At 38.3% G+C, this 23,916-nt stretch overlaps 1 protein-coding gene across 1 annotated transcript in view; it reads right to left on the reverse strand.

Moving 5' to 3' along the window:
• ASXL3 (ASXL transcriptional regulator 3) overlaps positions 1-23,916 on the reverse strand; it is a 172,865-nt gene that overhangs the window by 81,218 nt on the left and 67,731 nt on the right. Inside the window, exons 4-6 of the mRNA XM_057526058.1 lie at positions 23,730-23,838; positions 8,747-8,868; positions 240-357 (exon numbers count right to left, since the gene is read on the reverse strand). Of these exons, the coding sequence (XP_057382041.1) occupies positions 240-357; positions 8,747-8,868; positions 23,730-23,838 (349 nt within the window). The remainder of the gene's footprint in view (positions 1-239; positions 358-8,746; positions 8,869-23,729; positions 23,839-23,916) is intronic.

Consider the following 23,916-nt stretch of genomic DNA (forward strand, 5'->3'; position numbering starts at 1 on the left):
TATTGACATTAGCAAATGAAGTCCTTTGCTGATGAGCAAGCTTTTGTTTTGTTTTGTTTTTAAGAGCGAAATACGCTATTATTTTTGAATCCCTGAAAGAGTCTAAGGTATAAAAAAATGAAATGAAACCTCAAGTGGAAATATTATTCAGTTCCAGAGAAAATTCATGACATCTCTCTTGGTGAGAAAGCCTCCTCCGGGAAGAAACTGGCCAAGCATACAATATTTTAGCTCTTTACCTGAAGGCGAATCCGACTGCTCATCAGACACCTTTAATGGTGTCAAAACAACACGAGGAACAGTCTTGTTTACCATCATTGAGACTCCATTTCTTCTTTTCTGCTGCTGCCTCAAAGCCTACAAAACATGATAATAAAATAGAACATAAAAATAGAGTCAAAATGATTTCTCATAATTGAATTAAATGATCCACTTGCCCATCATTTGATAGAACCTCTTAAGAGACTTAAATTCCACACAGTCACTCATTTGTCAGGACTCTTTAAGCGTCACCTTCCTGTCATTTTCCCTCAAAAGCATAAAATCAGGCTTTGGCAAAGGGTATAAACCTGAGACCATTTTCGGTAGAATTCTGAAAACAAAGCAGCACGTAAAGGTTTGTTCTACCTGAGCAGTGTGGCTTGAGAGCCCATGGAATTTGAAACCATGACTCCCAAGGAAAAGAAATGTAAAATAAATGTTTCGAGACCAGGATAAAAATATATGTCTGCACTTCTCTTGCAGGTGCGTCCTCTCCAGTGGGCTGCTCAGTCAATCAAGTTAACACCGAGTGTCATCAGTATGTACAGCAGGTAAGGACTACAGTATTGATGCACTCACTCAGCCGCGGGGAGTGCTGCACAAAATCACTGAACATGGCAGGAATCATTTATTTCTGTGAAGGGAATCAGTCCTAATCTTGGAAACCTTGCAGCACTTGGCTTCTGTCTGCTTGACTTTGGGCATTAACCTTCAGAACACGAACATGACGGCATTCTGGCAAATCCAGGGAAAAGAAGACCGATACGAGAATAAATTGCTCCAAATGGGAGTGCTTTGTGTTTCATAAATGAATCAACCACGGTGATGATAATGTAATGAAAAGACATTGGAAAGTTTTGAAATACAGCTTATCTAGCTGATTGTTTTACACAGAAAATTACCTGTAATAAAAAGGGTCTTAAGCAGACACAATTGAAGAGACGTTCACGGTTCCAGGAATGCTAAAACTCCTCAAAAGGTTAAAAGGCTGACCACAGACAGTCTCCAACCTTTTAATTCCTTGTTTCTGCATAATTTCTACCAATTTTATAACATTTCAGTAACTTGACTAATGCCCTTTGACCAATAGCTGTCACAGTCTCCTGAAATACTGCATTGACTGTATATCCCCTTGCTGACAGAAACAATACCATTTTATTTGCAAAGGGTTTTACCTGAATGTCCAACTCGTTGACCATAAGATTTAGCAATCAAATAACTACAGATGTGAAAAATTAAATATCACTTAAATGAGAAAAGACATATTCAGATGAGATTTAAAACCACGTGGGAAAGTGGATGGCTTGGGAAATCGCTTACAAATGATACTGTTGCTAATAGTAACAGGATACATCTTCCCTTCAATTCTTACATTTATTGACCTTTTATAAAGTACTAGGCACTGTGGGCGGACAGGAGGTACAAAAATGAATAAGAGGCCATCCTCCTCACCTTTAGCTTGCTGTCAATGATATTCTGAATGAGAGCAGGTGTGCTATAAAATATTTATGACATTTACTCTTTCATTAAGGTGTGTACATAATTGCATAAGTCTCTCTAGCCTTGTGTGAGAACTCCCAGCACTTTGTAGACATTAACCTATCAATCCAGTGATAAAACAGAATGAGGCAACGCAGTCCCTGAAATTACAATTAGGCCCATCTTTGCCCACTATGTAAGACTTCACAAAACAATTAAAACCTGTATAAAGAGTGATTAGTTTTTAGGAGTCTGTACATCATAGATGTCAAACTTTTCCCTTGGCGATCCAAATAGGCACCTTAAAAATATTCATGTTATGGCACGGTGGGGAGGTGTATTTTGGAAAGTGTTGACTGAGAAAAAAAGAGATGATATAACAAGAGGCTTAGAAGCTGGAATCATAAAGTCAAAGATGACGTGTCTTTTTACAGTGTTTGTAGTAAGTAATTATTAAAGTAACAAAAATTTTGTCCTCAATTTTTAGAGCGGAGAAGACTCTATTATAGAAAAATTAGCAGTTGGACAGAAATAAAGCATGATATACGTAATGTAATAAGAAGAAAAAACCCATGGCTATTCTGAATTTTAAACAGCCAAGCTGGAGCCAAGGTAGGGATAAGGAACGCTAGTCAATATGGAGCCCATTTCTAGGGTCTCAATGATTTTTTTACTGAATATGTATTTCCTGCTCAGAAATTTGAACAATATTTCTTGGTACAACGTTTTCTTAAATACTGAAATGCAACACTATGTGCCTGTAAGTGATAAAAACTATGCCTATCATTTAAATCATTGTTTTAAGTGTATTAAAAATACACACTTTTTTTTTTTTTTGCTTTACCTCTGAAAAACAAGCATTATTTTTTATCCCAAATAACGTTTCTAGGGTCAAATAAGCAAAACTTGGGAAGCCTTTTTTTTTTTTTACTATGATGCCAGTCACAGTAGTAAAGCCCGCAGGCTAGTAAACACACTCAGGAGTATCCGAGTTCAGCTATGAGAAGGGGCAACTTGATAGCATTTACTAGATCCATAGCCATTTTAGGCTACACCTTGAGGATTCCAATTCACTTTCTAGAAAGCAGGATTTATTTGACTGTGGACCCTGGGAATACCCTCCAAGCAGATCAGAATGTGGATGGAGGGGAAAAAACCAATGTTGACTCAACTGAGATGTCTGGGATGGTTTGGGCTGGCTCCAAACAAGAGAACTCTAGCACTTGTTATGTCCACAAGGCAGGTAGTAGTATAGTGATTCCTAGTTCCTCGCTCCAGGGCATGCATTCTGCAAATAAAGAGGCTAGCTGCTCATGGTTTGCGTGTTTGTTTGTTTTGGTTAGATAACTATATTTCTGCAACTATGTGCCCATGGGTCACTCACACACGCTGCGTGTCTCCTCCTCACAATCCCTTGAAAAATGTGCAATTATTTTTGGACCACACTAGCTGGGGTAAGACAATGACAAGGGAGAGGCTGAGAAGTGGGACGCATATACCCCATTGGAGGTGGTAGCAATGACTCAAGAGAAGCAATACAACTGGATTTTTAGGTGAGTTTTCCTGTTTTAAACAATGTGCCAGACAAAACAAAGAGGTCTTCGAGCCAAATTCAGCCTGAGGGCATCAATTTTTGATACCTGCTAAACACCATTACCAAAGTTCCTCACCTCCCCCCAAAAATGAGTCTGACCACTGCCCAAGAGAGGTATTAAAAGCTCCCTCGTCTACTGTGCTGACTTGCAGCAGAGTTGCAAGAGTTGTCTTAACGACTGCAGAGTTAGTTGTCTTAACGACTGTGAGGTATGAGGCTGTAGAATCAGAGAACTAACTAGCTGAGTAATGCCGAGTAAATTACTTGGGTAAATGTCTCTGTAAAACAGAGACAGCAGTGTTGGTAAGGCTTTTTAAATAGGAACTCCACAGAGCTATGTTTCATATAGGCTTTTGGGGGATGGTCGATGGCCACCTGGCCTCCTCTCAGTAAGTCCTTTGAGGTTGTGTCTAGCACCCTGCTTCACAACAAGGTACTCCGGTATCCCATTATCCTTAACTCTGAGCTGTAGCTAAAATTCCAAGAGAACAAAAAAACTTCCTATTTTATGCTACAAATATAATAGAGGTTAAATGCAATTTACCTTGTAATTATCTAAGTTTGGGTATCCCAGCCTGGAAAATATACATCCATGTAACAGCTTAAGAAAATACAATTAGGAAGGCCACTTTTGATGGTCATGGAAGATTTGCTCTGCACAAAGATACCCTGAAAGGGGAGATTTATTTGTTGTTGTGACAACTTGGGGATGGGATGGCTTTCTCTATTCCACACCAAAGGTTTTAATTAGCTAGCGGTGGCCCTGTTGATCAATCTATAGCATGGTTTTATTTTGACACTAATATTATACAATAAGTCTTACTATATTAGTCTAGATTCATTTTAGGAAGATGATATCAATGAAATACCTCCAACTACTCAACCCTTAGGTATACAATGGAACGCTAACGGAATATCTTATTGAACAACTTTAAATCCTAATTTCAATTCTAGAAAGAAGCAATACCAAAATCTAAATAAACAAGCAGATGGCAAGTGTAAATGCAGTCTGCTATAAAGCCTTGTCTTTCAAGCTGCCCAGACATATAATGTCCTCATGCCTGAACTACACAGAGTACATTGGACTTGCCAAGTTTAATACTTCCAGGTATCATTCAATATGAAAGAAATTTACAGGCTTACACTTGGAAATAAACTTACTTAAGGAAACCAACATAACAGAGCTAAACCAGTCTAGAAAAGTAAAGATCATATCACACAATTACAATTCTGGCTTTAAGTGAAAATCAAAAGATGCTGAGTGAGTATGCTTTCCTCTAGAGAGGTATCACAACATTCTCTTGTAAAAAGAGACAGAAAACCTTTAGATAAACATTTTATTTTTTAAACAGAAAGCTTGGGATAACTCTAAAAACCTGGAAGAATTCTCATTTCCACCCCAATGAAAAATAAAGTAAAATCTAAAGCCAGAGGCCTTCATGTTAACTTGGAATTTGCATAAACAAGTAATACCTTCTTTGTTTTCATAGAGAAAGAATACCAACAATGTAACTTAAGAATGCACTGGATGCAGTAAGCCCTTCACTGAGAAATCGGAAAATAGCACATGCCGTGAATGCTAAAATAATGAGAAATACACACATATGAAACAGCTGGCTGTGTCAGGCACCAACAATGTGCATTGTTGCTAGAATGCTAAATGTCAACGCCCACGTCCAGAAACTGCTATCATGTAACATAACCTTTGGAATTTCACAGTACTGGTCAAACATATAAAGCGAAAGCAAAATACCAGGAATATGTCTGTTTTGCGATATGAAGAAGGAAAAGGATCTGCAACTTAATGAATAAACTCTACCACCCTAAATAAATAATGCAGGAAGTCAAAGAAACCAACAGGAACAACACAGAAAGGTTCTGTTCTCCATCATGTTACCTTCCATCATAACAGACCTCAACCCATCCTTTTTTAATCTTGTATTTGATTCTGCTGTTTTGAAACTTCCCAAATTTAATCTTTCTTAATTATGCTTCCTTGAAATTCAAAATCTAATCATTTCACACCTTTTAGGATCATTAAAGCTAAACTACCAAGGCAGAAAGAAGACAGGGAACAAGGTAATAATCAGCAATCTGTTATTCTCCAGAGGCTTCTGAATATGCTTATCGTGAAGATCCTATTCAGAAATATAACTACTGAAATAACAACATGTTATTCATGCAATTACACCCAACATATGATATTAACTAATGTTTTGATGATTAGAAAGTTAAAAGGACCCAAATATTAGGAGCAATGAAAGTACTCTACATCAATAGCCAAGGGGCATTATCGCCTCCATACGGTCCAGCCTGTAATTACACTGCAATCAACAGCACTGCAGAGTTAAAGCACCCACTCTCTGCAGCATCATGCTTTGGGTGGGGGTGAGGGCTTCAGAGCTGGGAAATTATGTCTGGCTTATTTTGCATGAGGTTTGTTTTAAATTATTTTTCTTCACTAGACTTATGCATATAAAGCTACTGGGTTTTGTTTTTGGTTTTTTTCACCTACTTCTTTCTAAGAATCTATGCTGGACAAGCTATAGTTGAACTACTAAAACCCCACTGACTCAGAATATACTTCTAGTAAAATGGTAAAAGCTAACACATCCAAGTACCTCCCTTTAATATGTGCTGATACTGAACATAAGCAGTCTGTGTCAGGAAATAACAGTCTTAATGACTATGTTTTCCTTGCATTCTACAAATACTCAAGAATGCAGATTTCCTTGGATAATGTCAAAAATCCATCTATCCTATTATACAGCATATGCTAAAAGGAACTACTAGTTAAGAAGGCAGAACCTGAAACTGTGATTCTGGGTTCAAATGTCATCTCCAAGATTTACTCACTGGACAATCTTGTGTAAGTTCCTCTGGGCGGTATAGCTTCCTCATTTGAAAAATATTTTAAAGGACTATTTTAAAGGCTTTGTATGAGGATTAAACGGCATAGGGCCTGTTAATGCAGAGAATAATGTCTAGAATTCATAAAAATAAATGACAGCTAATGTAACTATTATTAGGGTTATTTGGCTGGCCCTACATTGGTGAGATTATGATTTGTGCCTGTGTGTGTACACACAAAACATATTCACAACCATGGAATGAATATAGATAGATAGATAGATAGATAGATAGATAGATAGATATAGATATATAATGGCATATACACTTACAAAGAATTCTACATGGTCACAGCTATTCAGCTATCAAAAAGAAAGCTGCAGATTTGCTGAGGCTGCTGTAATTTAAAATGCCGCATGTTCAGTCAATTTTTGAAATGCTGTCTTAAGAAACTCAGCAATTACAGGGAATCTGGGCAAAATTCTGCAAGAACAGCTTTTCTTCTAAATGTATTGCCAGTATGAATTTGACTATTAATCAAACATTAGCATATCTGCTATATATTCTGCCATATTGTATGGGCAGCTAATTTGTTACTTGGTTATACAACGAGAAGTTTTAAGACATTAATAAATAGCTCCTTGAGGACATTAAGAAGCTTACAGGGCGGGTTTCTTAAAACAAGGCTTAGACCCTAATCAAGCAAGTGGCACTTCCCACGAACATGCGCTCTACAACAAAACAAAATAAACAAACAAAAATACCCACTAACTCAAAGCTGTGTAATGTTTTAGTAATTGCAAAAAAAAAAAAAAAAATGTTCAAAGGATATGAAACCAAAACGAAGAAAGGAAAAAATAATGAGACATGGCAATACAGAGATGTGAATGTTAATCTTTACACTCACAGGGAGGAAGATTTCACAGTGTATACACATTTTCTAAGTCACTGCTTTTCAGAAGCATGAGTTTCATTTATGATTGCATCTATGTTTCTTAAATGCTAGTTACCAGTATCCAGTTTTGTATCTTTCGTTCCATCCTGGTTAGTGTTTTAGTACCTGCATCCTATTTGCCACCTGAATCAGCCTTTTTCCAGGCTTCCCTACCATCATACATTCTTTATTTCACCAGTTAAAAAGGGATCTCAACACTGAATTCAATTTTGTTCTTTGGCATCTATAACATTTCTCAAGAGCAATGATACAAATGGCAAGCTCAGTAAAGAGTATTTGACCTCTGTAGGATGAAACACTGTTACTGCCCTAAATATAATACCAATGAAAGGAAATACTGCAATTTCAGTAGTTAACACAGAATTTAAAAGTAACAGAATTCACTACAAAAATGTTAAGTTTCTTTCCTAAGTTTCCTTGTCTGTAATAGAGGAGTAGGTGGAGACATTCTAAGTCTAGGGGATTGGATGTGAATATTAAGTAGCTTTACAGGCTGGTGGGACTTTAAAAACATCTTAAACTTTATTTAAAAACATGGCTTCTCCTCCCTTGCTATAAATATATCACTTAGAATGACACCTGTATTCCTAGACTTGGTAACGGTCAGCAAGGGGTGAAGTGGAGGTGGCTGTCTCAGAAGGATGAAAATAAAAAATGAGGAAAGCAGTTAAACAAGGGAAAACCATGAATTCAGGACTAAATATGTAAGCTTTATATTTATTGACCTTATTACTATTACAATCATGCAATGTTCCCCTCTAACCATAGCATTTCTTTCTTTTCTTCTGGGCACATTCAGCATTTCTAGGGTGGGTAGCAGAAGCTAATATTTATTGAGTGATTATTATGGACCATTCACTCTACCGCATGCTTTCAGTGTATCACCTCACTTAATTCTTGGATCATTCCCATGTGAAGGGTACTTTTATTTTCTACATCTTCTAGAGAAGGAGTTTAAGATTCAGAGGAGAGAAGTGGCTTACCCAGAGTCACACAGTAGCAAGGGTTGTAAGCAGCTTATGTCTGAGCCCAGAGCCCAACATTATAACCCCACTTCCCAGCACTTGTCTCTGGACAAGGACATACAACTCAAGACTGCTTATGTAATGTTGGGATGATACTGCAAAGTTGACCTCTATTCAGCACCAAACGCACTAATGGATAGCCTACATACAAGCAAGGCACGATTGCTATTTTTCTTATTTATAACAATGCATTTCAGTAATAAGAAAGACATTACATTTATTTTGACGTCGACTATCAGATAAACACAAGACCATAAACGGAGACATTATTTTTAAAATATGCAACGCATGTATGAACCCAATATATCTGCTATAAAACACACACACACAAAATCTTAGTTCTATATGATTCCAAACACATTTTCCCTCTTTTATTTTACATCAAAGGTCTCAGCCAAGCCTCTCCTAGTTTTTAGCATAGATTAAAATCAGCGTATTGAATATTAAGGGATTAGTTGAATCTAGGACATCTCTGTTGCTTTCTGATTACTATGTTCTTATTTATTTTACTTTCTATGCATAACTTCCATTACCTTAAGTAGGTAGAACTGAGGGACAAAGAAGAAATGCCAGCAACCTTACCTGCTTGAGAGCCTTTTTGGTGTGTTGCTGAAAGGAAGACACTAACTTGCTCTGCACTGCTGTGTTAGGAAGGCTTGAATCTCGAGTGGAAGATGCCTCATCAGCTACCTGCTTTGCACAAACTAGAAACAGAGAGATAATAATATTACTAATTTGAATTCCTTTTTTTATAGCCACTGTAATTACCTCACTTGGAGCTTTTCTCCAATTGAAAATGGATACCTAAAATAAGGCAAAATAGCACAGTAAAAAGAAGAGTATCTCGATTTAAAAGAAGGGATCATTTAATAATTGTGTGGCCACGGTTACATTGAACCTCTCTAAGCCTCGGTTTCCTTACCCACTAATTGATGATAATTTCTATGTTTTGGGCTATTGTATAGACATAAAGAAGAACACATTATCTGTCTCAAGAGTTGGGAGTCAGCAGGTACTTTCTGGAGCTGGGGAGGGAGGCTGGGCAATGCACAGCATTCTGAAGTAAGAATCTACATTAATGAAATTGTCTTCAATCTACCAACCTCAGAGGTACTATGATTCTTCTATTTAATAGCCCTCCTTCTATAGAATCTATGGTCTACTGGGGTGTGTGTATCCTCTTCTACGGGTCAAGGCAAACAGCATGGAGAAGGAAAAATGAAATTTGAGATGCTGGGTGTCAACTGAAGATAACTGCTTTCAAGAAAATCATGTCCTCTGCAGATTACAATATAATCTGCTCATTTTTTTTTTTTTTACCAGAGTCAAGCTTTCCGGGCACCTAGTCTATGGAAGTCAAGCCCACCGTCACTTTCTACTCTATGACACCTGTGCTAGAGCTCCAACGCTTCTTTCTGGCCTCCTCAGACATTCCGCCTGGGAGACCAGGTTTCACACTTTGGCAGCAGTGTAGATGCAGGCCTTTTCTGTGCACTTGACGGGAGAAGGAGTTTATTTGGAAAATCAAAGTGAGGAAGCACTATGGTTAGTGGCAGAATGAAGACATATGTCAAATACAGGAGGCAAGGGGAAGTTCGATGGAAGAAAATAGCTTGAGAACATATTGTAAAATCTCAAAATAAGACTTCTTAAGGGCACCAGGGTTAACACTAATCCAAAAAAATTTTCCAAGGAACAGTAACTTGTGAGGATTCTGACCTGAGTTTTAAAGGAAGGTGGAGGAGTTAAAAATGATTCTAGTCAAAAATGGAGGCATATGCAATCCCACTACTGTGCATATACCCTGAGAAAACCAGAATTCAAAAAGAGTCATGTACCACAATGTTCATTGCAGCTCTATTTACAATAGCCAGGACATGGAAGCAACCTAAGTGTCCATCGACAGATGAATGGATAAAGAAGATGTGGCACAAATGGAATATTACTCAGCCATAAAAAGAAACAAAATTGAGTTATTTGTAGTGAGGTGGATGGACCTAGAGTCAGTCATACAGAGTGAAGTAAGTCAGAAAGAGAAAAACAAATACCGTATGCTAACACACATATATGGAATCTAAATAAAAAAAAAAAGAAATGGTTCTGAAGAACCCAGGGGCAGGACGGGAATAAAGATGCAGACATAGAGAATGGACTTGAGGACACGGGGAGGGGGAAGGGTAAGCTGGGAAGAAGTGAGAGAGTGTCATGGACATATATATACTACCAAATGTAAAATAGATAGCTAGTGGGAAGCAGCCGCATAGCACAGGGAGATCAGCTCGGTGCTTTGTGACCACCTAGAGGGCTGGGATAGGGAGGCGGGGAGGGAGACGCAAGAGGGAGGGGATATGGGGGTATATGTATGCATATATCTGATTCACTTTGTTATACAGCAGAAACTAACACAACATTGTAAAGCAATTATACTCCAATAAAGATGCTAAAAAGAAAAGAGATCAATATACCTCCCACCAAATACTTTAGCCTCCATGTTACTAACTAAAGTTCAATGCTTATTTAAAATATTTTATTTTGATATGAAACATAAATAAAATAAAATGCACAAATCATAAGAGTTAATAAAAAAATGGAGGCATATGCACGTGGTAGTGTCGAGAGCACTGCTTTAGATGGACTCAAGCTCATGTTGCCTAGAAATGAACATGTGGTCCATGAAAGAGCATACTTGGAAAAAAGAGTTAATCAAGTTTTGTTTTAATAACAGAAAGTAATCAGGAAGCCAAATGAACACGTTTTGGAAGATAAAATAATTGTTAGTTATTAATGCCAGGCGCTGGACACATGTGATCTCATTTCATCCTCACAGCTTCCTTACGAGATGGAAAAGTATCATCTCCACACTGGAGAGAGAAAACTAGAGCGCAGAAAGGGTCAATAACTTGCCCATGGTCACACAGCCAAGTGAAACAGCAGAGCTGGGGTCCAAGGCCAGGTCCATAATCTTCCGCTTAGAATATTTGGCTTCAAGGCCAAGAACTGATACAAAAAATTTAATGTCTAAAGAAGTTTAATTTACTTGTGTCATGTTGGAGGACCTGAAACAGGAAGTTAATAAGGGTACAGGGAACAAGACGTTGAGCTCTGACAAGAAAAAACTGAGAGCGATTGGCCCAGGAAACACTAAGGTTGAAGTTGCAAAAGGATTTGCCCATGGATACAGGGAGATAAGTCCTTGAGTTTAAGACCAGGTAACTTTTTTCTATTCAATACAATATGACATTTTTCGCTTAAAACAGTCTAAATGTTCTAGTAAAGAAACATTTCATAACACTGCTTGCATAAACTATGGCTTCTAGGCTTCTCTCCTTGGAATCATCACTAATTTGTAACACTTTGCCAAAGCTTACTTATCAAGAAATATTAGAAATAATCATCGGTTTATATTCTAAAGATAAATTTATTTTTGTACTGATTACATAGATAAATTTATTTTTGTACTGATTACGTAGATTACATATTTATCTTTAAATAATTTATCTTATTTAAAGATAAATTTATTTTTGTACTGATTACATAGACGGCCGTTTCAGTGTTCTGGAGTTGATACGAAGTGTGACAAACTGGGGAGGTGAGAGGAAGATGGCACACAGGATATACGATCCCAACTGAACAGACCTAAATGGATGGAATGTAAGCCCAGCCAGAAGTAAAGTGCGCATTAGCAAATACATTTTATTACTTTCACATTCTTAAATTAGTATTGCCACCTAGAAAAATACAAACTTAATGGTAGTTAAAAAGGATAACCAAATGCAGTACAGGGGTTTCAGGAAATGTGAGGAAAACAGGAGAATGCTTCTGCTTACTGGACATAGAAACAAATTTACTAATTTTCTTAGGAAACGATTTTATTCATAAGTGTTTCAAAGGTAAACTTCAATGCAGCAGGATCAAAAACAACAACAAATACCGAATCAGTGTAGATGTAATCAAAGCTTTATGTCTTATATTTTGTGACTGCTACAATAAGCAGTATACGATCAGCTGTCACGTCCTGAGGATAATAGATATCTAAGTTACGACTTGCTCTATTTGTTTCTGACCTAGGAAACCACAGGGTATTGTGATACCTATGTCAGTATACTCTGAATATTCATTTAAATTCACTACTGCACTGTGTTAATAACAGTGATTCACATATATTTACATACAGTGTTTCCAAAAGAAAGACACTGTTCAACTTCACCAGAATTTCAGTTGGCGGGCAGGACAATAAAACTGAAACAAGCATCAAGGAATACTGTGAAGTTTTTTCTTGAGGTGATTCAATTTCCTTTAACTCAACTCTGTTTTATTCTATCTTACATTCACATTCCAGCCTAGACCCAAGTGAAGCATCATGAGAATTCCTTTACTACAGAGTCATTTTCCTACCCGATTCCTCTTTCTGAAGTTGGTCCTATTTCTCTGGGTCAAACCATTTTCCCTAATTATTTATTTCCGATAAAATAATTATAGAACCTTCAAGAAAGTAAATGTAGTAGAAAATAAAATGTATGAATGTTCCTTTGGATCTAAAACTTATTTTAAAGGGAAAAAATTCAAGAATAAAAATGATTAGGACACAATGTAATGCATCCGTAGGCCCCAAACAGTGTGCCTGCATGTGTGTGTGTGTGTGTGTGCGTGTGTGCGTGTGTGCACGCCCATTGACAATATAGACCCCAAACATGAGCATCTAAGTGACTTTATTCATTCTTCCGCCATATATCTGATGAAGGTGGCTGATTCTCAAAACTGCCGTAGTTAGAGAGGTAGTTGAACATATTCTTGCACATTCATATTCTGACAAAACACACAGTTTTCACTTTTACTTTATCTTTGCAGCCTTCTTAACAGATATGATAAATAAATAATACAGGGCCTTATTTTAAACAGTTGTCTGAATATTTATCTAAGGGGCTGAGTTTGGCCTCTGAAATACAAGCCAAAGAAAAATTAATGTTCGAGGAAGGACCAGGGGAAATCCCCTGTATGTGAAATTACAACAGGAGCCAGGAGAGTGAAGAATTAGGACAGATGTTTTATCCAATAAATATCTAACACTGACATGCAGCTTAGAAAGTGATATCTTCTTGGCATTCAGGACAGAATAGAAGCTTCTTTTCTTTTTTTTCCTAACTGTACACAGGCACCATCACAAAACGCATGCCAGGATTTTATACCTGGAAACCCCACGAGACTGCCTGCCCTTTTCATAGCTGGACAAGCGGAAGACGAGAAAACATGTGTTAAAAGGTATAGAAATATTATTTCTGTCTACGTTTTCCTTGCCTGCCCAAACCAGGCAAGCCAAATGCATAGTTAAAAGCTAATCTGCTAGTTTTTAATTCAAACAGTTAATGGGATTTTCAGTAGCTGTTGCTCATCTACCTCTACTCTCATTCACCCTCAGATTCCCAAACCCCTCCTCCAAAATATTCTACTTAGAAGGCTGGGACCAAAGAGAGACGGAGGATTACAGGTAATCATGAGACAGCCTAGAAGGCCAGAGAAACTGCTGACTGTGTTCCAACAAGACTGGATTTCAGCCTCTTTTCTCAGAGTCCCAAGTTGTCCCTCTCTCCCTTCTTTTTCATTCACCATTCAACTTGACAGTGTGATTGAACTGGAAAATATGGCTTAGAGCTCACATTTTTTAAGTTGAGTGCTAGAGAGGGTATGGGTGACATTCCCCCCAATCTAAGTACTAATCCACTGACAGGTATACAAGAGGGCTCTGACCTTTAGCCCAAGACGCAAAGAAGGGAGAAAGCAGAATGCAATCTTGACTCTGTCTTTATTTCTAGTCTCACATCTGGTTGCCTTCCCAACTCCCGCCCTCTCTGATCCAGTCAGTCGAGACCTTGTGCCATTTCCTGAACACAGATACTTGCTGTATGTCTCACTTGCTCTGACCGGCCCTCTTCCACCTTTCTGCCTAGAAAGCTCGACAGACCAAACTCAAACAGCTTCCCCAAAGCTTTCCTGACTATCCCAGTCTCCGAGGTAGACTTACTCCTCCCCACCCCTTCCTTGGAACTTAGTGTATGAATCCATGACAGTCCCTGCAATACTGGTGCTTGCATCTGCCTTGCCACCCACAGGCCCAGCAACTCAGGGACTTACTTCTGTGCAAAGACAGGCACAGAGCCATTGGTCTATAAATGTTTATTAAACTAAACTGTCCAATTTGATTTTCATTAAATTTATCTAAAGTATCTGTTTCTGAAGTTAACTTTCAATTACTGTTTTTAACAAGAATTCATGAACGGGGAGGTCAGCAATGCATAGATTTTTACTGTGCAAAAGTATACATAAAAGATGAATTTTGAAAATTTGAAAACAGAAACTTCATTAAAATTTTTAAAATTATCCTACAGTCAATTAGGGAAAGTATGAAAACCAAACTACAAAACATCCTATGCAAGTCAGTTGGGAAGTCGTATGACCTGCCACTAAACGTGGATACGTTTCCTTCTGCCATCCTTACTCGTTGCCTTATTTTAAGAGGAACAGTCAGAGTCTGGAGGTTTTGCATGGTGAAATAAGTATCATTTAAAAGTCAAAATTAGAAATCACAATGTTTACTTGAAATGGCAGGAGCTGGGTGGGGGCAGAACCACAAAACAGCCCAGGATCTGGGTACAAGAGAGTCACTGCAACAAAGATATTAATCTTTATATGTTGATTAAACTACACACTAAGTGACTGGCTATCCAAGGTAACCGGGGTTCAAAGGGCTAATGAAGGCAGGGAGAAGAGCATCCTTTGACCAACTTCACTTCTATCAGTTCTTCCTCTGACCACTTCCTTTCGATTTTCTGAACAATCAAACTAGATGCACTCAAATCAAAAAACAGTTTTCTATCAAAATGATCCTGACATACACTATAGGCTAATAGAGTTTTTATAAATAAAATTGAAATTGAAGAGCACACAGTATATTAGGGATAATACCGTGGCACACTGTGAGAATTCAATCACATTTTAAAAGAGGGCTGGGTCTTAGAGGGGGCTTAATTGTTTATTTATTAATCATTCATTCAATTGTAAAACTTTTATTGAGCACCTTCACGCCAAGGACTGTATAAAATGCAGGGGAAAACAGTGACTAAGACCTAAGACCTGACTTTGAGACCATAGGTTTCTTAAAAAGACTTTTTTTTCAAAAAACAATGGTATAGAACTATTAATTCTGCCTGAGAGAAACCAAGTCTACGAAGACCTAGTGGTGACAACTAAAATTTGTTTTAAAAGATCAATAAGCAGGTAATTCAAAAGTATCCCCAGATTGGCAAATAATCAAAAAAGCTTATGTTTGGATTGTAATATGTTTTATGTATCATACTTACATTTGAAATTGTGCATATCAGATATTCTGGATATACACAGCAACAAAATACATGCCAAAAACTGTTAAAGGTAACTTAATGACAACCAGACAAACCCATCTGACCCCAACTAAATATTTCCAGGACTCAATTTCTTTCAGAGGAAAGACAATTCCTCAATCCTTTTTGGATCCAGAATGAGGAGAACCACTTCTCTCAAAGCAGTCCTTATTCCAAGATAGGTCTAGGTAACTAGATTTAAACAATTTTCCTTACTGCATTAAAAGAAAACATTCAAAGGATATGAGAGGCAAGCAATTAACTAGAGAACTAATAGCAATAAAATAATGGAAACAGCAATTTTCCCTGAAGACTTTCAAGGGAGACAGTGTCTAAACATCTTAAGTATTGATATTAGATAATATTTGAACATTCCCTATGAATAAAATATACCTAATATAACTAAAAATATTACTATACTTTACAGCCTGCTTCACTAGGCCAATGAAGTCCTCTTCTTACTCAGAAGAGGTCTACAGAAAAGGGAGCAAAATAAACCAGGAGGAATAAAGAATCGGATGATAATTATACCAGCCATGTGTATCAGTAAGAATGTGCTCCACAAGATGTAATCATGCCGGACGCCTTAAAGATTTGGGTGGCTGATATCATATGCTACAAATGATGCTTATGTGATATCCCGGAACTGGATGTATCACGATTTAATTGCAATGTCCACAAATGGTTCACAAACACTTTGGTTTGCACCGGACAGGACACTGAATCTCCGCAGGTAACTAGGAGGAACTGAAGGTATAGGAATCCCTCTTAACAAGCACTCGATTTATCATCAGGGCAATTTAGTTATACTAGTACCTCTGGATATCCATAAAAATATCCCTTTAAACTCAGACAAGAAAAGAGAAACTCAAACCAGAAATGAAAATATTTAATAGGAAAAGCATATCTGATAGGTACCAGCCTCTAACCACCTAATTGCTCCTACCAGAGAACCAACACAGATTCCTCTCAGAATTATGGAGACTAATAACACAGTAAGCTGCTGTGAGGGGGGAAACATTAGAAGCTATTCTCTTACATCGCACAACACCTGTGATCTTCTACGCTGCAGCAAGTTCCTGAAACATCTACACAGAAATACAGGAACCCACCTAGAAAATGAGAAATAGAAAAAAGCATGCAGGAAGAATATCATTAAAAGGTTGGTACAGGTCAAGGATAAGCGCTTCATTCATGGGCACTAGTACTTCATTCTTCAACATATAAAAGATAACTCCAGTGTACAAGAAAGGGAGTTAGATAAACAGATGGTTAACTGTTTGAGAAATGGTTACACACTGTCATTTTAGAGAAAACGAAAGAATGGATTATCTGGCATCATGGAAAAAAGTACTTCATTTTAAGAGCATGGATGCTTTTGTTCCTCTATACCAATCACAAACTATATCAATCAAAAAGAAATCTGGCTTGTCAGGATAGGTAATTGGGTGAGTATCTTTAATTTTGGTTTTATTTGAGAGGGAGTTTGCTTTTATCATGAGACCATACTCTATTTCCAGTCTTTATATTATGAAATATTTCTCTCCTAGCACAAGAAAAGAGGGGGAAAGTACACTTAAATGGGTCACTTTATCTGCACTTAAAAAGAAAACTTTTTTTTCTTCCATGACTCTGGGCTGTTAAAATCGACCAAAATCCATTTACACAAGAACAAAGTTCATAGTTCATGGGGAAATATGTAAGAACAAGAGGTCCCTAATGGGTAAAAGAAATGCAAAATAGTATCTATAAGTAATGTTTGAAAGGGCTGGGACAAGTTATTTGGAGAAGTTAAGATGAAGGGGGTGATATCTAGATGATGCCCAGCTGTTCCCCATCATCAGAGGGGAAATAAAAGAGAAAATTGGTTTAATTAAAAGCTCAAGAGATTTCAGCATAAGGAAAAATTTCTTGACTATAAAGATTATCAAAAACACAGAGAGACAAATATAAATGAGTCTGTGAGATTCCCATCCCTCTGGACATTTACTATAAGAATGATGTCTACTTTAATTGACTGGCTTAAGTAAAATGCTGGCATGAGAGAGGATCCAGGCCTGCATGAACTTCTGAAGTCCCTCATACTTCTCCTGAACTGGGAAAGCTGTGGGCTGGAATGAAAGAAAGGAGAATGAGAAAGAGTGGGCAGAGGAAGTTTTATATCTTGCCAATGATCATTTCTGACTGTGAAGAGTATTCTTTTTCCTCTGTATTTTCTTCCATGTGTAACTTAAACAACATCATTTTCACATACTTAAGTTTCCCTGGCCCACCAATGTAGAACAGGTGTCTGTATGAGCCAACAAAGCTGTTAACGAAAATGCAGACGTTGGATAAAAGACAAAGTAGCCTAACCTACTTTGACAAAGTAGCCTAACCTAAGAGAATCAGGGGACCTGACGCAGTCACTGAAACAATTCCCTTCCCTCCTACAAGATTCTCAGGAATGGCTGTCAGGTGGAAATGGATGGTGAACACAAAGAAGCCTCATGTGTCATCTGATGTGAAATCACACAGGAGCAGTCACAGACAAGCTCCTGAAAAGCCTCCAGCAAGACCAGACATATAACACTGAGAGCAAAGACACACCAAATAGTTTGGCGACATCTTCGAAAGTTACTTGAACGCTCCCTTCACAGCTCCAGGGTCCCCTCATTTTCCTTTCTCTCCCCTCATATAAACCTGCCACTGATAAACTGTCAGTGTGAATACTCCCTGAGGGCACCGAAACCTTTATTAGTACCCTTCTCACTTCCTCCGGGAAGCTCCTCATCTGTGTGTAATTGATGTCTCAAAAGAGATCCTATGCACACACTTCAGGCCATCTTAAAGCACTTTTCACTTTTGAAAAAAGACCCCTCTGTGGCCTCTGAGCCAATGCAAACAAAGAGTGAGCAGAATAATGTTTCATTAAGTTAACACGACTCCTGCCAAGAATCATACAGTCAGAAACCTGCTTATAAAACTGGCCATAAGGAATAATGAAAAGGACCACAGAAAATTCTTCAAATGTTGGAATCATTATTCACCCTGGGATCTGAGGACTAAAACATAGGATATGTGTTCTCTATAATCTTTTTCCCTAAATAGAGACTTTGAAAATACTAATTCTCCAGCTAGAATGCTGCTTCCCCCCTGAAAGCCATTAGGGTTAATAACAAGCAGAACCTTTTTTGATCTCTATGGATGAAAATTGTACATTCTCCAGTTTCCTCATTTTAAAAGATTAAATAGGATGGTTGCTTTTGATTTTAAACATGAAATATATCAGGGCCACAAAAAGAGAAGCTCATTTTTTTTTCCTGTTCATAACAATTTATAAATAGATGGGGAAGAAAGTGAAGACGATCTACTGAGTGTGTCATTTCCTATAAAATATGTGTGGTTTCTGCAGCCAGCAATGTACTGTAAGTCAACTTAATATGTGTAAGCAAACTCATGATATACCAATGTATTATGCTCAGAAAACAACTCAGACACAAACATAACCGTAAATCTCTGACTAAAATAGCCCATAAAATTCTACATATTTTCTTTGGGTGACATAGATCTATACTTATATTGGCATAAATGGTCATGGGCTGTCAACAAAGATATATCAAGTGATTCACCTAAATCACTCTTCGATCTTTAGAGCTAAGCTTGTAAAATGTGAAGAGTTTACTTTCTTGAGTCTCTAATTCTTATTAACTTGAAAAACTGTTTAGGAGTCAAAGAAACATCATGCACAACTATAGTTTTGTGTCTTGTAAATTCTATAATTGATAATGTATCACTTTTCCCCGCACTGTAAAAATTTTCAACAAAACGTTAAAACAAAATATCTTGGCAAAGCACCTCTCGTTTAAAAACGAATCTGTTTTGCTGGCCAACTGATTGAAAGAAGAGGACAAAAACATTACTGTTATTATCTTAACTCTCCCTAAAGACTCAACTGTTACTGACTGGAATCAGGCTGCAAGATCTCTTTCTGGTTGTCAGTTTTTGTAAAGTGCTTTCTTTTCAAATACTTCACTGTGTTTCCCCTTTGGTGGTGCAACAAATGTCAACTAATCTTTGTTCATTTGAAATCGCTCAATGCTAGCAGAGGCTTATTCTTTGGACTGCCACAAGCATATCCTACCAATTGATAGTTATTATTCACCTTGATACTTTTCACTCTTTCATCCCAAAGGAGGAATGGGAAAAGGAGAAGGGAATAAAGATTTAAAAAACAGATGGTGGGACCCTCCCCTCCCCTCCTCCCCTCCCCTTGCCCTTTCTCCCATGCCCCTGCAACCCCACACATCCCCACCTTCCCTCTCTAATTATATTTTCAAAGTATATTTGTACAGCTGTATGAAGTGTGGAAATTATATCCATTCTAACTGCTGGTTCAAATACGTATTAGAAATAGAGTAAGCAAGGAAATCACCTAAACCAGTTCAGGTTCATAGTATTTATTATCCTTTTGTAAGAAATCATGTGGTAGCCCACTCCTTCCTTTGGATAAGCTCAAGTTTATAATGAGAATAGAGTTGGACAAATGTTGAGAAACCAAACTGCATCCAAGACTCCTGGCTCAGAGTGTTCCCCACGGTCCCAGGCAGAGTCAGCGGTCAGAGCCTGGCTTTTGGTGTCACTCACATCTACCTGGGCTTGACACTTGGATGAAATATTTAACCTCTAAGTCCGTTGCCTCACTGGTCAAAAACAAAATAAAATTAAAATTAAAACTAGAAAAATTAAATAAAACACAGTAACAGAACCTAGGAAGATTGACTATCTCAGGAATGTTGTCAGGATTAAACAATCTGCATGTAAACAGCTCACAAAGCCTAGGCATTGTGAGCCCTCAACATATTTTCAATATCTAGGTTTGAAAATGTATCCTAAGGTTAATGGACTATATACAGAAGTCTACAGTATACACACGGAGAGGAAATAAACTTGTCCTGTAAGAAGCAATTGTGGTTTGCAATAAGATGTAAAAGTGGGCAAGTCAAGGAATACCCAAGGAAATAAGCTATCTACTATTCTTTCAGTGATTCCTCAAAGCAATTTCCCTAATACAACTTCAAAGGAGAGGCCAGGAAATCTAGTTTTGGTCACATTAACTGGAGATGTGTGGGTATGTGTTATTCGGTGAAGTACCTATTCACATTTCAAATTAGGGGAGTTTGCTTATCCCTGCTTTGGTTTAATTACTGGCTAAGTGCTCTCACCCTGTCCCCGACCCCTTCCCAGCCACTAAAACCCTCCCACTCTTTCCTCTGACATTCAGGATTAGTCGTTAGCAAAATCTCTGATTAACCTCTATCTTTTTCTCTGAACACTCCCTTCGCATCTTGATCTACAAAACCTGGCTCTCTCCCATGGACACTACTTCCCCTGGAACACTCTCAGGTAGCAGCCTGTTTCTTTTCCAAGCATCTTGTACCGCTGGGCCTGGAAATGGGACGAGGGGACTCTATTCTCCTTCCCTGCTCCTTAGATGCCTCCAGCATCAACAAACTGCTCCTCCTTACTAATTATTTACCAACTCCTGGATTACTCCCTTTCATTTTCGGAAGATTTTAGCTCCGGAATGTCACACCCTTTCAATGCTGGTTCTATCATAATTGTCTGTTTCAATATCCACACAGACGATTCTCTAATATTTCATGGCAGGGCCACCACCAGCCTGTACAACATCTTTGTGAAAATAGGAAAAGGCAACATTTCCTCCAGGTAGACCCTGCTCCATCCCATGACACGAAGCTGGGCAAAGAAAGGCCTGCTGAATTTCAGTCACTGATGGCCACCTCAGCCAGGCCACTCTGAAGAGGGTACACACACTGTCTAACCATTCATGACAGCCTTCAACCTACCCTCCCTCTTTCATCTCAGACACGCATCCCATATCACCCTAACCTCAATTTCACACATTCCACTCTTACATCACCTATCCTTCCAACTCGTTTCCTCTAGAACACCAAATCAAACAATCTGTCCACCCTAGGGAGACCTCCACCTCCTCCTTCACACCATCCCACACACAATCGTGTCTTCCCTCACCTCCACAACCAGCTGAAATTCAATGGAGATGGATTTCAATGTTCTGTGTCACATACCCTCAACTGTGTCCCACTCTGGCTTCATCCTTCACACCTGGCAAAATCCCAGCTCTGGTCCAATCCAACTCTGTACTTACTCCACACTTGTACAGCGATCATGAACATGACTGGAGAAAAATGTGCAACTATGCTGGCTGGTCTCATGTTAAATTCAGGATTAGCCACTTCAGGAGTGTCCTTAATGCTGTTGGACTTGAGACAAACATTTTCTATCTTCTCCTTAGATCTACAAAGCTACTTCCCCATCTTCACCCTTGGCTGAAGAACTTGTTTCCTATTTCACTGAGAAAAATGGAGCAATAAGAAGCGAACTTCCGTACCAGGCCCCATAACTTCTCTAACACTGTATCTTACCATCTTCTCCCTTGCTCACTCTGGACTCCAACTACACTGGCCTCTTGATGTTTCTGGAACATTCCAGGCACTCTACTGCCTCAAGGCCTTTGTAATTGCTCCTTCTTTTACCTAGAACTCTCTCCCATCAAATGCCTGCTCCCTCACTGCCTCAGGTCTTTTCTCAAATACCCCTCTCTCACTCTTCTCTCCTTATTTAATTTATTTTGCCCCATATCTCTTGTTGGCGCTGAATAAGCTGTAAATTTTACATGTTTATTTTGCTTATTGTCTGTCTCTCTACCAATATAAAATCCATGAGAGGTCTCTTTCTGTTCTTCTTTTTCACTGCTGTAACTATAATGTCAAGAACAGTACTCGGCACATAGCAGAAACTCAATATATACGTTGATATACGTTAACAGAGAGGGGGTGGGGGAGGGAGAGGGAACAGGCAAGTGGTCATGCAAGCAGGCAGTACAGCAAGAGGAGTGACCCAATAAGATTCCCCTTCATCCTACTGAAGGAGAAGGGTGTGCCCCTTCCAGAAATCCGGAAAATGTCATGCATCTCTGCTTTGTTCTCTTTCTAACCACAAGGACCTGCCAAAGTTCACAGCACTACTACAACAATGGTGGGGGGCTTAGTTGAGTTTTCAAAAGGTATAGGAATAAGGATAGCAAATTCAATGAAAGTTGGCTAAAAAAAGTCTAGAAAGCCGACTTCAGCCATTTTACTAAGACAAGAATCTGTTTCCTACATTAATTCAGCACCTCGGCTGCAGGTCAGATAGCACTGGAGCAGAACCGGTCTCTTGGGGACTATCAGAAAGCACATCAGTTTAAAGGGTAGGAGTGGCCAGTCAGAATACAAAGGGACTCCTATGACCATTAATAAAATGAATGGCTTTGGGCTATTACTGAAATATGATTTTTCTGCAAGGATCCTTTAAGGTTTCTTTGTTTGAAGATAATTTACTGATTTCTATGAGTCCACCGACACAGACTTTAATGACACACTCTTCCTCCCAAATCATGATCTGGGCCCACATGGGGGACCAGTGAGTAGGGTTAAAAAAAAGTACAGCAGCTTTTGTGGAACAAAGATTTGCCAAAACTGCAGTACAGAAATTACATACACCAACAGAATCACAATGCAAATGTTTTGAGAAAGATAAAAATGAATCCACATGGACAGAATTCAGAGGTGGAAAATACCCCCTTAGAATTCTAGACGGGTTTCTCACTTTTCAAAAGCATTTCAGAAGAATATAACTTATTTGGTCATTGTTTTGCTGTCAGGAATGTTAACATTAAGCTTAATTTATTAAGGACAAACCTAGGAACAAAGCTATTATAAAACTACTTGTGATCACAGAAAAAATCAGCACAATCAGAAATAAAACACTGGCATTCTCAGGCCTCACTTATATAAGAATAAAACCACGACATACCCCAGTAACCCTCTCAGCTTGCAGGAGAAATATACTGATAACACTCAAGAATACTATCCAGGGAAATCCATACTGCTAAAAACCAAAATAAAACAAAAAGCAAAGAGCTGTTTACTTTTCTTAGGTGCTAACCTTTTGAACCAGAATTGTTTGATCATAAATCTAAGAGGTAGTAGAAGCTTAGAAGAAAACTGTATCTATAATGGTAGGGAATTCAATTAGTAAGTTATTGGAATTCTACATAACCTTTAAGAGAACAGGGTTTGTATCCTGAAATTTGTCACACTTACCTCCATTTCCTTCCCCATTGGCACTGACCTCCGCCATCTCTGTGCCTTCCAATTCAGACTCACAGCCTAAATCCAATGTTCCATCAGCTGAGCATGACGACTCCTCTTTCTATATTATTTTAAAAATAATGATTTATGGAGATGTATTAGCAACTGAAAACATTCAAAATACTTCCACAGTCCTAAG

This window comes from Balaenoptera acutorostrata, chromosome 13, assembly GCF_949987535.1.
Source record: "Balaenoptera acutorostrata chromosome 13, mBalAcu1.1, whole genome shotgun sequence".
NCBI lineage: Eukaryota > Metazoa > Chordata > Mammalia > Artiodactyla > Balaenopteridae > Balaenoptera > Balaenoptera acutorostrata.